The sequence below is a fragment of the Tachyglossus aculeatus genome, chromosome 4 (genome assembly GCF_015852505.1).
Source record: "Tachyglossus aculeatus isolate mTacAcu1 chromosome 4, mTacAcu1.pri, whole genome shotgun sequence".
NCBI lineage: Eukaryota > Metazoa > Chordata > Mammalia > Monotremata > Tachyglossidae > Tachyglossus > Tachyglossus aculeatus.
Genome location: NC_052069.1, coordinates 104,178,082 through 104,194,342, shown reverse-complemented (window position 1 = coordinate 104,194,342; position 16,261 = coordinate 104,178,082). Strand labels below are relative to the sequence as shown.

The 16,261-nt window shown below is 47.2% G+C and overlaps 1 protein-coding gene and 1 non-coding gene across 2 annotated transcripts; both read right to left on the bottom strand.

Annotated features, from left to right (window-relative positions):
- Positions 1-452: 452 nt before the first annotated feature.
- PDCL (phosducin like) lies at positions 453-13,843 on the bottom strand. Its single transcript, XM_038745860.1, has 4 exons — positions 13,721-13,843; positions 5,022-5,192; positions 1,692-1,873; positions 453-1,190 (listed from the first exon to the last, which is right to left on the bottom strand). Exons 2-4 carry the CDS (start codon positions 5,185-5,187, stop codon positions 639-641), a joined length of 900 nt encoding a protein of 299 aa, XP_038601788.1. The 5' UTR covers positions 5,188-5,192; positions 13,721-13,843; the 3' UTR covers positions 453-638.
- Positions 2,940-3,077, bottom strand: LOC119928082. Its single transcript, XR_005451038.1, has one exon. It is a non-coding gene; the product is annotated as a small nucleolar RNA SNORA7 (small nucleolar RNA).
- Positions 13,844-16,261: the final 2,418 nt, after the last annotated feature.

The following is a 16,261-nucleotide window of genomic DNA, read 5'->3' as shown; positions in this document are numbered from 1 at the left end:
CGGTAAGGAAGTCTGATTTTAACTACTTAATGAAGCTCATGTTTGGGTCTTCAGGGTGGCAGGGGTTCATTTCCCCATTAACCTTTTAGGAATTACAAGCCCCTCAACATCTAAACACCGAGTTCCAAACCAAAGCTTAGGTTGAACCCCATCTGATGAAATAAAATGGGGATTAAGACGATGAGCCCCAGGTGGGACAGGGACTGTTTCCAACTGGAATACACTGTATCTACCCCAGGGCTTGAAACAGTGCCTAGCACTAGTAAGCACTTAACAAAATACCATTTAAAAAAAAAACCAAAAAGTAAACAGAATATATCTGGAGTGACTAGCATCCTGCTATGATTGGGAGTGCTCGGTTCAGTGACGTAGGTCCCACAGACGGTAAGAAAATACAAGATGGCAAGGGGTATATGCAAAAGCAGAGTCAAAGCCCCATACACAGTTCAGAGTTGTGCTTATTTACACCACTGAGGGCATTTTATTGATGTAATTTAAGAAATGTTGAGAACTTTTGACTTTACACACACAACAGAGGAACTAACGCAGGACAGGTGAGAAGCCAAAACACATGGGAAGACACAAAAATAATTGTACGGAAATATGCGGCACGGACACCGGTCCCTTGAGCTGCGGTTTCAATCTATGTCCAGGTCACTATCCTCGCTATAACAAACGTTTGGGTTGTGCACGGAAGTCAAAAGCACAACATCTTTATCCGGGAGCAAACCACACTCCCGCAGAAACGCTTCCAGGTCCACGGCGAAAAAATCCTCTCCCAGCTGGTCGGTGACGCGCACGAAATTGCCGATTAATTCCCCGCCCCTGTAGATGAGGAGGGCCGGGAGGGCGTTGTTGGTGAAGCGGGCGCTGGCCCCGATGAGGGAGCTCTTGACTTTGCAGAACTTGACGGCCGGATACTCGGCGGCCAGGCAGATCATGCAGCCGTTCATCGACTCGGCCCCCGGGATGTCGTCCTCGTAGATGTGGACGATGACGAGCGTGCCCTTCGGCTCCTTGTCCACCGTTTCCAGGAAGCCCTCCCCGCTGGGGATCTCGAAGACCTGCTTGAACTGGGGCCCGCCGTGAAGCTGCTGCCTCATCTCCTCCATTCTCTGCTTCCTGTACTGCTGCAGGAACGCTTCGTCGTCCTGGCCGTCCTGCATTATGCCGTACTCCTTCAGCGTCATCTGCAAGGTGCGCGGACACGGGGGGGAAACGCAGACCTCCTGTGGGACCCCTGCAAAGACCCTAGAGCGGTTCACCTTTAAGCCGGAAAACCCCTGCCAGGTCAGCAGGGCTAAGGCCGAGTGGAAAGGACCTGGGTTCTCGTCCCGGCTCCGCCACTCGTCTGCTGCGTGACCGTGGGCAAGTCGCTTCACTTCTCTGGGCCTCAGTTACCTCATCTATAAAAGGGGGGTGAAGACTGGGAACCCCACGGTCCAACCAGACTAGCTTAGTACAGCGTTTAGTACAGTGCCGGCACGTAGCAAGCGCTTCACAAACACCATTTTAAAAAACCCCAAAAGTCACCCACCCCTACTCATCTTTAGTTCAGTGCTCTGCACACAGTAAGCACTCCACAAATACAACTGAACCAACGGCTGAATGAACGACATGTGTTGAACGCCTTTCCCTTCGTCTCTGAAACCAGGGGTAGTTTGGGGGGTCCGCGTGGGTCACGCAATTACCTTCCCGTTGATTTTCTCCTGAAGTTCCTTTTGTTTCTGTTTGTCATCCTCTTCATCAAAATGAGACCTACAGGTCATAGACAGCTTCTTGATAAGTCTTTCCATTTCTCTACACTGCTCTTCTCTCTGTTCTGTTTCCAGTTGCTTAAACCTCCGCCAGTCGTTAATCACACCTTTCGGACCTGAGGGCGGGAGACAATCAATCATAACTGAATCGGGCGAAAACAATGATGCCAAATTTCTACGGCATTGTTTACTCGGGCACTCCAAGTTCCCAGAAACAAAGAAAGCCGGGAGAACGCATTTCACTCAGAAAGTGCTCGGCGCTGCCTTCTCCTTCCCAGAGGCGCATACGATTTATGTGCTGGACATTTTTGTTCTCCACGGGCCCCAGAGTGATAGAAAAGATAATGCCATGATGCAAATGCCTTGGGGCTGTAGCCCCGGCCACAGAAACAGCTGCCACGGTATTGCAGAGAGCCTATGGGCCAACGACACTCCCCCGGGGAAGAGAAATAGACAGGGCTTCTAAAGGAAAAGTCTGACGTTTGATCGGGAGCTTCTGATCCGCCTTAAGAGACAAAAATGCACAAGAAAGAAGTCCCTCTGTCGCAGAGACACGAAACCCGGCTGCTGATACGCTTTGCCTTTAACGGTGGGGTTCGACCCCTGTGACTGCCTCCCAAATGGCGGATAGTCAGCTTTATAAACTCTGACAAATGTTCCAGTCTACTTTGCGGCAACATTTTTCAGTGGGAAAATGCCGGGGAGATTCATTCAATCATATTTATTGAGTGCTTACTGTGTGCAGAGCACTGTACTAAGCGCTTGGAAAGTACAATTCAGCAATCAAGAGAGACAATCCGTGCCCACACCGGTCTACAGTCTAGAAGTCCACAAATGAACCAATCCATTACTTAAAAGTAAAGACAGCTTGTGCAGTGAACTCTCTTGGTCTGCAGATGACCCAAAATGTGAGTGAAATGCCATAAAGGTAGGGATGTCCCCCAGGAAGCTCTTGTCTTGTCTTATGCCGTCGAGTCGTTTCCGACCCATAGCGACACCACGGACACACCTCTCGCAGAACGCCCCGCTCTCCATCATCAATCGTTCCGGTAGTGTGTCCGTACAATTTTCTGGATAAAAATACGGATGTGGTTTACCATTTCCACCTTCCACGCAGTAAACTCGAAATCTCCACCCTCAACTCTTTCCCGTGCCGCTGCTGCCCAGCACGGGTGAGTTTCGGCTTGTGGCAGGTTGCCTTCCAATCGCTAGCCACCGGCCAAGCTGGGAACGGAACGGGTAGGCCTCCGCTTGACTCTCCCTCCCACAGCCGAGACTGGTAGAGGACTGGAAACTCTCCAGGTGCGACCCTGAGAGGGGAGGAAGCTCTTACAAGGCTCAAGAATGGCACAAGTACTTCAACATGAGCAAGTGCGGCGTCATGCACCCCGGTGGGTAAAGGGACTCGGAGCTGTCGCTCACAGTTCAGGAGAGAGATCTTTGAGTGCCTGCTGACTGCTCCTTTAAGTCATCCATCCGCGGTGCTGCAGCAGCTGAAAAGGGCAACCACGTACTCAGCATCATCAGGAAGGTCAGAGAAGACCAAAGACCATTTTCCCACTGCATAAAAATATGGTGCCCCACACCTGAATATCCTGGGTAATAAATGATGATGATGATAATAGCAATAATAATAATAGCATTTGTTAAGTGCTTATTATGCGCCAAACACTATACTCAACTCTGGGGTAAATACAGAACACTCAGGCTGGACACTTGCTCCCCCTCCTCATCCGCCCTGCCTTAACTCCTTCCCTTCCCCACAACACCTGTATATATGTATATATGTTTGTACGTATTTATTACTCTATTTATTTATTTTACTTGTACATACTTATTCTACTTATTTTATTTTGTTAATATGTTTTGTTTTGTTCTCTGTCTCCCCCTTCTAGACTGTGAGCCCACTGTTGGGTAGGGACCGTCTCTATATGTTGCCAACTTGTACTTCCCAAGCGCTTAGTACAGTGCTCTGCACACAGTAAGTGCTCAATAAATATGACTGACTGAATGAATGAATGACACAGTCTCTGTCCTAAATGGGACTTGCAGTCTATTTAGGAGGGAGAACAGGCGAAGAATCCCCATTTTACAGATGAGGAAACTGAGGTATAGGGAAGTGAAGTGATTTGCCCAAGGTCACAAACAGCAGGTAAGTAGAGGGGCTGGGATTAGAACCCAGGTCCTCTGATTCCCTGGCCCATACTCCTATTAGGCCACACTATGTCTTGATATGGACATGGACTGTGTCCATCCGACTAGCTTGTATCTAGCTAAGTACTAAGCGCTTAGAAAGCAGTTAACAAATACCATAAGGAAAAGATGGATTGCAGTAATAATGACTGCGGTAGATGTGAAGTGCTTACTATGTGCCAAGCACTGTTCTAAGCACTGGGGTAGATACAAGATAATCAGGCCCCTTAGGGGGCTCACAGTCAAATTGGGAGGGAGAACAGGGATTGAATCTTAATTTTACAGAAGAGAGATCTGAGGTACAGAGAAGCGAAGTGACTTGCCCAGGGTCACACAGCAGGCTCGTGATGGAGTTGAGATTGGAACCCAGGTTCTCTGACTCCCAATTACCCTCAATTACCTCATCTGTAAAATGGGGATTAAGACTGTGAGCCCCATATGGGACAAAGACAGTGTTCAATCTGATAAGTTTTTACATGGCTGGGAACATGCAGAAGCAACGTGGCTTATGGGATAGAGCAGAGGCCTTGGGAGTCAGAAAGACCTGGGTTCTAATCCCAGCTGGGCCACTTGTCTGCTGCGTGATCTTGGGCAAGTTACTTACCTTCTCCGTTCCTCAGTTCCTTCGTCTAGAAAATGGGGATTAAGACTGTGAACCCTACGTGGGACAGGGGCTATGTCCAACCCGATTCTCTCCAGCGCTTAGAAGAGTACCTGGCACAGAGTTAGCGCTTAACAAATGCCACAATTACTGCTATTAGGATTAGGTCCTACATGAGGCTCCCAGTCTTAGTCCCCATTTCACAGATGAGGTAACTGAGGCCCAGGGAAGTGAAGTGACTTGCCCAAGGTCACTCAGCAGACACGTGGCAGAGCCGGCAAGAGTGGCCAAGACCTTCTAACTCCCAGGCCCGTGGCTCTATCCATAAGGCAATGCAGCCTCTCTGGACCATTTCTGTGATCCTCAGGCAAGAAGGCCTGAGGATAGTAAGAAGTAGAAGTAGTAAGAAGAAGAAGAGGGAAAAGGAGAAAAGTACTTCCAAACCATGGCAGGATTTCATATTATATTACCTGTGTTAACTGTGAGGCCATCACTGCCCAGCTCAGCCTCTCCTGGGACAGATTCATCCAGCGTGGCTCCTTTGCTCTTATCTTCCCTCTCGCTGTCTTCATCATCACTACTGCTGTAGTAGTACTGAAGTTTCTCCCCAAGCAGCTTGTCGTCCAGCGTCGTCATTGTTCCTAAAGGAGGGGAGCCCAACTGTTTCATTCGGGTCCTCTCTTGGCAATCAATCGGATTTACTGAGCTCTTGCTGTGGGCAGAGCATTGTACTAAGCACTTGGGAGAGTACAAGAAAAGAGACACAGTCCCTGCCCACAACGAGCTTACAGTGTAGGGGGTCTGTAAGACACATTTACTGATGCAAACGTGTTACCCTGATGAATGAGGTAGAGCACATGGTGGCTATCTGCTTCTCCTCCTGTGATTTGAATTGGGTCCTTTTCAAAATCTGAAGCGGCAGGTGAAAAAAAACACAACCATGCCTCGGTGAACATCTCAAATTGAAACGTGGATGGACCATTCCAAAGACTTCTAGGGCTCAAATTCAAATTTTCCAACTCAGCACAGTATATTCTACGGAAAACAGTGGGAAGGAATACTTTGGTCCATACCACAGGCCTTTTTCTTCTGGCAAAAACTATCAAGGCCTCAACTAAAATTTAGGTGTCCTAGTGAAAAGTAGGCAACTTCTCAGCACTGATTTCCTCTGCTGTTTAAGGGGAAGCTACCCACATCAATAAATCCATGGTACTTATTAAGTGCTTGGATGTATGCAGAGCACTGCACAGCCTGCTTGGGAGAGTACAACATGATCCCTGCCCTCAAGAAGCTTACACCTTATAGGTCATGGGTTCTAATCCCAGCTCTGCCACATGTCTGCAAGGTGACCGTGGACAAGTCACTTCTCTGTGCTCCAGGTACCTCATCTGCAAAATGGGGATTGCAACTGTGAACCCTACATGGGACAGGGACTGTGTCCAACTCAATTTGCTTGTATCCACCCCACCACTTACTATGTGCCCGGCACTGTACTAAGTGCTTAAGAAACACCATCACTGTTATTATTATTGAGTGCTTATTGTGTGCAGAACACTGTACTAAGCGCTTGGGAGGCTACAATACAACAATAAACTGACACGATCCCTGCCCACAATGAGCTTACAGTCTAGAGCGAACCCTTAAAACGATAACCTTAGTGGAAATAGGGCGGGCCTGGGAATCAGAGGATCTGAGTTCTAATTCCATTCCGGCACTTGGCTGCTGTGTGACCTTGCACAAATCACTTAGCTTCTCTGTTCCTCAGCTACCTCACCTGAAAAAATGACGGTGAGCTCCTAGTGGGAGGGGGACTGTGTCCAACCTGATAATTTTGCAGGTACCCTGGCGCCTAGAACAGTGCCAGGCACATAGTATGAGCAGTACCATTCTTAAGAAAAGCGGCAGAGAATAAGGATGTGTAGGTAAGTGCTGTGGGGGTGGGGTGAGAATCAAAGGGCTTAGTGGGTACAGACTGCACTGGTGATGCAGAAGGACCTTACGTATATATGTATATGTCTATAATTCCATTTATTTCTATTAATGCCTGCTTACTTCTATTGATGTCTGTCTCCCTCCCTCTACACTGCGAGCCCCTTGCGGGCAGGGATTGTCTCTCTCTACTGCTGTACTGTACTTTCCGAGTGCTTAGTACAGTGCTCTCCACACAGTAAGTGCTCGATAAATATGAAAATGAATGAATGAAGGCAAACAGAGTGGGAAAGGGAAGAAAAGAAGGCTTCTTAATAATAATATTCATTCATTACACAGTATGAAGCAGCGTGGTGTAAGGGATTCAGCCTGGGCCTGGGACTCAGCAGGTCATGGGTTCTAATCCCGGCTCTGCCACATGACTGCTGTGTGACCGTGGACATGTCACTTCACTTCTCTGTGCCCCAGTTACCTCATCTGCAAAATGGGGATTGAGACTGTGAGCCCTACATGGTACAGGGACTGTGTCCAACCCAATTTGCCTGTATCCACCCCAGTGCTTAGTACAGTGCCGGGCACATAGTAAGTGCTTAAGAAATACCATAATTGCTATTATTATTATTATTATTGAGTGCTTACTGTGTGCAGAACACTGTACTACAACTACAATACAACAATAAACTGACATATTCCCTGCCCACAAGGAGCTTACAGTCTAGAACAGACTGTTAAACGATAACAGGTGGCCACGGAAAAATCCTGCATAGCTATCCTGCAGGGTCAAATAAGCCATCCGAGGAAAAGGTCACCCTTTCAACAAGGGAAAGCACACCTGAAAGTGAACAAGAAACTCCATAAAGAGTGGCAGGGCTGGTGTAATTCAGAAATTAGTTGGGCTAAATACAAAGTGCAGCCAGTGCAAAGCCAAACCCAATATCCAATGCTTAGTACAGTAGCTGGCACACAGTAAGCACTTAACAAGTACCATTATTATTAACCAAAAATTCTTCAACTGCAGTCATTTCTGCTACACGGCAGCAGTTGTGTTCTTGAAAAACCTCCAGTTATTTGGAAAAATCACACGATGGTAACCCTGAGCCGATGAGAACTGCTAGGGAACAGATGGTTCAAAGATACCACCCGGACTGAACATTTAGCAATACCGCTTTCTTTTTAACGGTATTTGTTAAGCTCTTACTATGTGCCAGGCACTGTACTAAGGTGCTGGGTTAGATATCAGATCATCAGGTTGGACACAGACCGTATCTTACGTAGGGCTCACGGTCCTAGTCCCCATTTTACAGATGAGGTAACTGAGGCACAGAGAAGCGAAGTGACTTGCCCACGGTCACATAGCAGACAAGTAATGGAGCTGGGATTGGAACCCGGGTCCTTCTGATTCCCAGGCTCGTGCTCTACCCTTTAGACCACACTGCTCATTTCTATAGTATTGTCATAACTGCCCGTAGCCGAATGCTTTACACCCATGCCACTCATTATTATTTTAATTAAATCACGTAAAACTGCCCAGACACAAAGAGTCACTTAGTATTCTACAGAATGGCACAGTACGGCTGAGGCCGAGGCAGGAAAGGGTGGTAGGATCACGGGTATAACCATTTCAATCAATCAACCCCTCCAAGCGCTTAGTACAGTGCTCTGCACACAGTGAGCGCTCAATAAATACGATTGAATGAATTTCTGTGTGCAGAGCACTGTACTAAACGCTTTAGAGAGTACAAGAAACAGAGTTGATAGCCATGTTCCCTGCACGCAAGGGGCTTACAGTCGAGGGGGCTATGTATTGATGATAATAATAATAATTGTGATATTAGTTAAGCGCTTACTGTGTGCCAGGCACTGTACTGATCTATCGCACTGCCAACCGCTTGCCCACATCCTATCTTTAGCCTGGGACGCCCTCCCTCTCCATACCCAACTCTTCCCCGCCTTCAAAACCCTATTAAAAGCACGACTCCTTCAAGAGCTTTCCCCGATCCAAGCCCTCCTTTCCCCTCCTCCCGCTCCCTTCCGCTTTGCCCTGGCGCTTGGATTTGCACCTTTCACTCACCTGCCCCTCAGCCCCACTGCACTCATGTACATATCTGTAATTTACTTATGTATATTAATGTCTGCCTCCCCATCTAGACCTGTGGGCAGGGAACGTGTCTACCAACTCTGTTACATCATACTCTCCCCAGCACTTAGCACAATGTTCTGCGCACATGAAGTGCTCAATAACTACAACCGACTGATCGATCACCATGGATCCAGTCTGTGATTCCGGCGTGCCCCCTGCCAAACCTGCTCTGATCCAAGAGTCCCCTTCAGCTACCGGCCTACCTCCTTGCTCCAATTCCGAGCCAAACTCCTTGGGCAGGGGAAATAGTCTGGCTGCCTACCAATTCTCCCTGACTCCCTTCTTTCAATTCATTCATTCAGTCGTATTTATTGAGCGCTTCCTGTGTGTACAGCACTGTACTAGGCGCTTAGCCCTTCCTGACCTACTACAATCTGTTCTCTTCACTCAAAACTGAGGCTGCACTTTCCCAAGATCATCAGTGACGGTCTTCGTGCCAATCTGTCCTAATCTTCCCTTGTCTCTCATTCACCTTTGACACCGCTGACCGCTCTCTTCTTCTGGAAACGCTATCCAACCTCGGATTTACTGATAGAGGTCTCTCCCCGCTCCTTTATCTCTCCAGTAGCTCCTTCTCAGTGTCTCTCCCTGGCTCAATTCCTAATCATGCACATCCCCCCCGATCCTGTTCCAGTTTCTTCTTCTTGAGCCCCAGCCATCTCCACATGGATGCTCCACCGGCACCTAAAGCTCAGTGTGCCTGAAACTGAACTCATTTTCACTCTCACGGACACTTTACCGAACCACTCCTTTACAACCCACTCAATCAGCTCTCTCCATCGTAATCTCTTCTCCCATCATACTCCCGCTTGCACTTTTGCTCACCCTCTCACTGCCTTATTCCTCGTTCTTGGCCTTCAACCTCTTGCTCAGGCTCTTGCTTCAATCGCTTTTCAATCAATCAATCGTATTTATTGAGCGCTTACTATGTGCAGAGCACTGCTCCCTCCCCTTTCGGATTCGCCAAAGTACACCTCTTCCATCCTCAATATCTTCCTGTAGCTCACCTCCCCGGATTAATTTTTTCAATCCCAAATCATACCCTCCCATTTTATACCTCAGCATTCACACACTCACAGCCAACCACAGCACTTTTCTAAATATTAACTTATGCATCCTATTTCAGCACTTATTCACCTACCTGTCTAGTTTCCTCTGATGTATGTGCTTCCCTCTTTAGCTCATAAATTCCTAAGGACAGGAATTGTATCTACTTCACTATTAAACACTCCCAGCTGTGCTCTTGACACCCAGGAGACACTCATAACTACTACATATCCAACTCTACTGTGAGCTCTGCACACCGTAAGCGCTCAATAAATACGATTAAATACGGTTGAATGAACTACAGCCAAAATTCTATACTGTTTCTTGGTTTATTATCATTAATAACAATAATAATGGCATTTGATAAGCACTACTATACAAAAAGCAGAATTATACACTGTTTCTACGTTTACTATCATTATTATTAATAACAATAATAATATCATTTTATAAGCACTTACCCTGTGCCAAATACTATACTAAGTGCAGGGTCAGATAGGTCGGACACAGTCCCTGTCCCACATGGGGCCCACAACCTAAGCAAGAGGGAAAACAGCTGCTTAATCCCCCCTTTTTAGATGAAAGAACTGGGGCACACAGAAGTGAAGTGACTTGCCCAAGGTCACAGCAAGGGCAGCATGGCTTAGTGGAAAGAGCCCAGACTTGGGAGTCAGAGGTCACGGGTTCTAATCCTGGCTCCGCCACTTGTCAGCTGTGTGACTTTGAACAAGTCATTTCACTTCTCTGTGCCTCAGTTACCTTGTCTGTAAAACGGGGATGAAGACTGTGAGCCCCAAGTGGGACAGCCTGTCTATCTACAGTCACTCCCATTCATTCATTCACTCAATCGTATTTATTGAGCGCTTACTGTGTGCAGAGCACTGTACTAAGCGCTTGGCAAGTACAAGTTGGCATGTTTTGTATTGTTGTCTGTCTCCCCCTTCTAGACAGTGAGCCCACTGTTGGGTAGGGACCGTCTCTATATGTTGCCAACTTGTACTTCCCAAGCGTTTAGTACAGTGCTCTGCACAGTAAGTGCTCAATAAATACGACTGAATGAATGAAAGTGGCGGAGCCGGAATTTGAACCCATGACCTCCGACTCCAAAGCCCACGCTATTTCCACTGAGCCACGCTGCGCCTTACCTCCTTCCCCTCCCCACAGCACCTGTATATATGTATATATGTTTGTACGTATGTTACTCTATTTTACTTGTACATATTTATTCTATTTATTTTATTTTGCTAATATGTTTTGTTTTGCTACCTACCCCTCCTAATAATAATAACAATGGCATTTATTAAGCGCTTACTATGTGCAAGGCACTGTTCTAAGCACTGGGGCGGTTACAAGATGATCAGGTTGTCCCATGGAGGGGCTCACAGTCAGTCCCCATTTTACAGATGGGGGAACTGAGGCCCAGAGAAGTTAAGTGACTTGCCCAAAGTCACACAGCTGACAAATGGCAGAGCTGGCATTTGAACCCATGATCTCTGACTCCAAAACCCACGCTTTTTCCACTGAGCCACGCTGTGCCTTACCTCCTTTCCCTCCCCACAGCACCTGTATATATGTTTGTACATATTTATTACTCTATTTTACTTGTACATATCTATTCTATTTATTTTATTTTACTAATATGTTTTGTTGTCTGTCTCCCCCTTCTAGACTGTGAGCCCACGGTTGGGAGGGACCGTCTCTATATGTTGCCAACTTGTACTTCCCAAGCGCTCAGTCCAGTGCTCTGCACACAGTAAGCGCTCAATAAATACAATTGAATGAATGAATGACTGAGACCGTGATCCCGTTGTTGGGTAGGGACCGTCTCTGTATGTTGCCGACTTGTCTTTCCCAAGCTTAGTGCAGTGCTCTGCACACAGTCAGCGCTCAATCAATACGATTGAATGAATGAATGGCTAGGGACCGCCTCTATGTTGTCGACTTGAACTTCCCCAAGCGCTTACTCCAGTGCTCTGCACCCAGTCAGCGCTCAATAAATACGATTGAATGAATGAATGGCTAGGGACCGCCTCTATGTTGTCGACTTGAACTTCCCCAAGCGCTTACTCCAGTGCTCTGCACCCAGTAAGTGCTCAATAAATACGATTGAATGAATGAATGGTTAGGGACCGTCTCTATGTTGCCTTGTACTTACCCAAGAGCTTAGTGCAGTGCTCTGCACACAGTCAGCGCTCAATAAATACGATTAAATGAATGAATGAATGGCTAAGGACCGTCTCTATTTTGCCGACTTGAACTTCCCCAAGCGCGTAGTGCAGTGCTCTGCACACAGTCAGCGCTCCATAAATACGATTGAATGAATGAATGGCCAGGGACCGTCTCTATGTTGCCGACTTGTACTTCCCCAAGTGCTTAGTCCAGTGCTCTGCACACAGTCAGCGCTCAATAAATATGACTGAATGAATAAATGGTTAGGGACTGTCTCTATGCTGCCGATTTGTACTTCCCCAAGCGCTTAGTGCAGTGCTCTGCACACAGTCAGCGCTCAATAAATACGATTAAATGAATGAATGAATGGCTAAGGACCGTCTCTATTTTGCCGACTTGAACTTCCCCAAGCGCGTAGTGCAGTGCTCTGCACACAGTCAGCGCTCAATAAATACGATTAAATGAATGAATGAATGGCTAAGGACCGTCTCTATGTTGCCGACTTGAACTTCCCCAAGCGCTTGGTGCAGTGCTCTGCACACAGTCAGCGCTCAATAAATACGACTGAATGAATGAATGGGTAGGGACCGTCTCTATGTTGCCGACTTAGTCCAGTGCTCTGCACACAGGAAGAACTCAATAAATACGATTAAATGAATGAATGGGTTGGAACCGTCACTATATGTTGCCGACTTGACCTTCCCCAAGCGCTTAGTGCAGTGCTCTGCACACAGTCAGCGCTCAATAAATACGATTGAATGAATGAATGGCTAGGGACCGTCTCTATGTTGCCGACTTGACTCAATCAATCGTATTTATTGAGCGCTTACTGTGTGCAGAGCACTGGACTAAGCGCTTGGGAAGTACAAGTCGACAACCCATAGAGACAGGGAACATAGAGACAGTGAACAGTGACTTGTACTTCCCCAAGCGCTTAGTGCAGTGCTCTGCACACAGTCAGCGCTCAGTAAATACGACTGAATGAATGAATGGGTAGGGACCGCCTCTATGTTGCCGACCTGTCTTTCCCAAGCGCTTAGTGCAGTGCTCTGCACACAGTCAGCGCTCAATAAATACGACTGAATGAATGAATGGGTAGGGACCGCCTCTATGTTGCCGACTTGTGTTTCCCAAGCGCTTAGTGCAGTGCTCTGCACACAGTCAGCGCTCAATAAATACGATTAAATGAATGAATGAATGGCTAAGGACTGTCTCTATTTTGCCGACTTGAACTTCCCCAGGCGCTTAGTGCAGTGCTCTGCACATAGTCAGCGCTCAATAAATACGACTGAATGAATGAATGAATGGGTAGGGACCGTCTCTATGTTGCCGACTTGTACCTGCCCAAGCGCTTAGTGCAGTGCTCTGCACACAGTAAGCGCTCAATAAATACGATTAAATGAATGAATGAATGGCTAAGGACCGTCTCTATGTTGCCGACTTGTACTTCCCCAAGCGCTTAGTGCAGTGCTCTGCACACAGTCAGCGCTCAATAAATACGACTGAATGAATGAATGAATGGGTAGGGACCGTCTCTATGTTGCCGACTTGTACCTGCCCAAGCGCTTAGCGCAGTGCTCTGCACACAGTCAGCGCTCAATCAATACGATTGAATGAATGAATGAATAGGGCGGGAGGGGGGGCGCCTCTGCCTCGCCCCCGGCGCATGCGCAGGCCTCGCCCCCGGCGCATGCGCAGGCCTCGCCCCCGGCGCATGCGCAGGCCTCGCCCCCGGCGCATGCGCAGGCCTCGCCCCCGGCGCATGCGCAGGCCTCCCGCCACCGGAAATGGCCGAGGCCCCAATGGCGGCCCCGAGCCTGTGAGGGCTTCGGTCCCCGCTTGGAAACGAAAAAGTCCCGGGAAGAAGGGAGGGAGGGGAGGTACCTGACGCCGAGGCCGTCCGACGGTGATGGTGGGGGCTCCCGGGAACGGAAGGGAAAGGCAGCCCACCCCAAGGCGGCGGTGGCGGCCCCTCAGGGTAAGCGGAAGGGACGCTGCTCTCTTCTCCCTGAGGCGCCCCCCAGCCCGTCAGTGCGCATGCGCCCCCGGGAGAGCAGGGGGCGGGGCCGCCCGGCCTCGCGACGGAAGCCGGCTTGGGACAGATTCATTCGTTCCTTCCTTCCTTCATTCATTCACTCATCGTGTTTATTGAGGGTTTACTGGGTGCAATCAATCAATCGTATTTATTGAGCGCTTACTGGGTGCAGTCATCAATCAGTCGTATTTATTGAGCGCTTACTGGGTGCAATCATCAATCAATCGTATTTATTGAGCCATTACTGGGTGCTTTTAGACTGTGAGCCCACTGTTGGGTAGGGACTGTCTCTATATGTTGCCAACTTGTCCTTCCCAAGCGCTTAGCATAGTGCTCTGCACACAGTAAACGCTCAATAAATACGATTGATTGATTGCACTCATCAATCAATCGTATTTATTGAGCGCTTACTGGGTGCAATCATCAATCAGTCGTATTTATTGAGCGCTTACTGGGTGCAATCATCAATCAGTCGTATTTATTGAGCGCTTACTGGGTGCAATCATCAATCAATCGTATTTATTGAGCGCTTACTGGGTGCTTTTAGACTGTGAACCCACTGTTGGGTAGGGACCGTCTCTGTATGTTGCCAACTTGTCCTTCCCAAGCGCTTAGCATAGTGCTCTGCACACAGTAAAAGCTCAATAAATACGTGATTGATTGATTGATTGATTGCAGTCATCAATCGTATTTATTGAGCGCTTACTGTGTGCAATCAATCAATCGTATTTATTGAGCGCTTACTGGGTGCAGTCATCAATCAGTCGTATTTATTGAGCGCTTACTGGGTGCAATCATCAATCAATCGTATTTATTGAGCGCTTACTGGGTGCTTTTAGACTGTGAACCCATTGTTGGGTAGGGACTGTCTCTATATGTTGCCAACTTGTCCTTCCCAAGCGCTTAGCATAGTGCTCTGCACACAGTAAACGCTCAATAAATACGATTGATTGATTGCACTCATCAATCAATCGTATTTATTGAGCGCTTACTGGGTGCAATCATCAATCAATCGTATTTATTGAGCGCTTACTGGGTGCAATCATCAATCAATCGTATTTATTGAGCGCTTACTGTGTGCAATCAATCAGTCGTATTTATTGAGCGCTTACTGCGTGCAATCATCAATCAATCGTATTTATTGAGCGCTAAAGGGTGCTTTTAGCCTGTGAGCCCACTGTTGGGTAGGGACTGTATATGTTGCCAACTTGTCCTTCCCAAGCGCTTAGTACAGTGCTCTGCACACAGTAAACGCTCAATAAATACGATTGGTTGATTGCACTCATCAATCAGTCGTATTTATTGAGCGCTTACTGTGTGCAATCAATCAATCGTATTTATTGAGCGCTTACTGGGTGCAGTCATCAATCAGTCGTATTTATTGAGCACTTACTGTGTGCAATCATCAATCAATCGTATTTATTGAGCGCTTACTGTGTGCGATCATCAATCAATCGTATTTATTGAGCACTTACTGCGTGCAATCATCAATCAATCGTATTTATTGAGCCATTACTGGGTGCTTTTAGACTGTGAGCCCACTGTTGGGTAGGGACCGTCTCTATATGTTGCCAACTTGTCCTTCCCAAGCGCTTAGTACAGTGCTCTGCACACAGTAAACGCTCAATAAATACGATTGATTGATTGCAGTCATCAATCAATCGTATTTATTGAGCGCTTACTGCATGCAATCGATCAATCGTATTTATTGAGCGGACGGGCCGCTCCGGACTCCTGCCCTCTTTACTTTATCCTTCCTTCCTCCTTTCCCATCTCCTTCCCTTCCCATCTCCTTCCCTCCTCCTTTCCCATCTCCTTCCCTTCTTCTTCCCCTCCTCCTTTCCCATCTCTTTTAGACCGTGACCCACTGTTGGGTAGGACCATCTCTATATGTTGCCAACTTGTACTTCCCAAGCGCTTAGTACAGTGCTCTGTACACAGTAAGCTCTCAATAAATACGATTGATTTTGATAATCAATCGTTATTTATTGAGCACTTACTGTGTGCAATCATCAATCAATCGTATTTATTGAGCGCTTACTGTGTGCAATCATCAATCAATCGTATTTGAGAGCTTACTGTGTGCAATCAATCAATTGTATTTATTGAGCGCTTACTGTGTGCAGTCATCAATCGTATTTATTGAGCGCTTACTGTGTGCAGTCAATCGTATTTATTGAGCGCTTACTGTGTGCAATCATCAATCAATCGTATTTGAGCGCTTACTGTGTGCAATGATCAATCAATCATATTTATTGAGCACTTACTGTGTGCAATCAATTGTATTTATTGAGCGCTTACTGTGTGCAATCAATCATATTTATTGAGTGCTTACTGTGTGCAATCAATCGTATTTATTGAGCGCTTACTGTGTGCAATCATCAATCAAT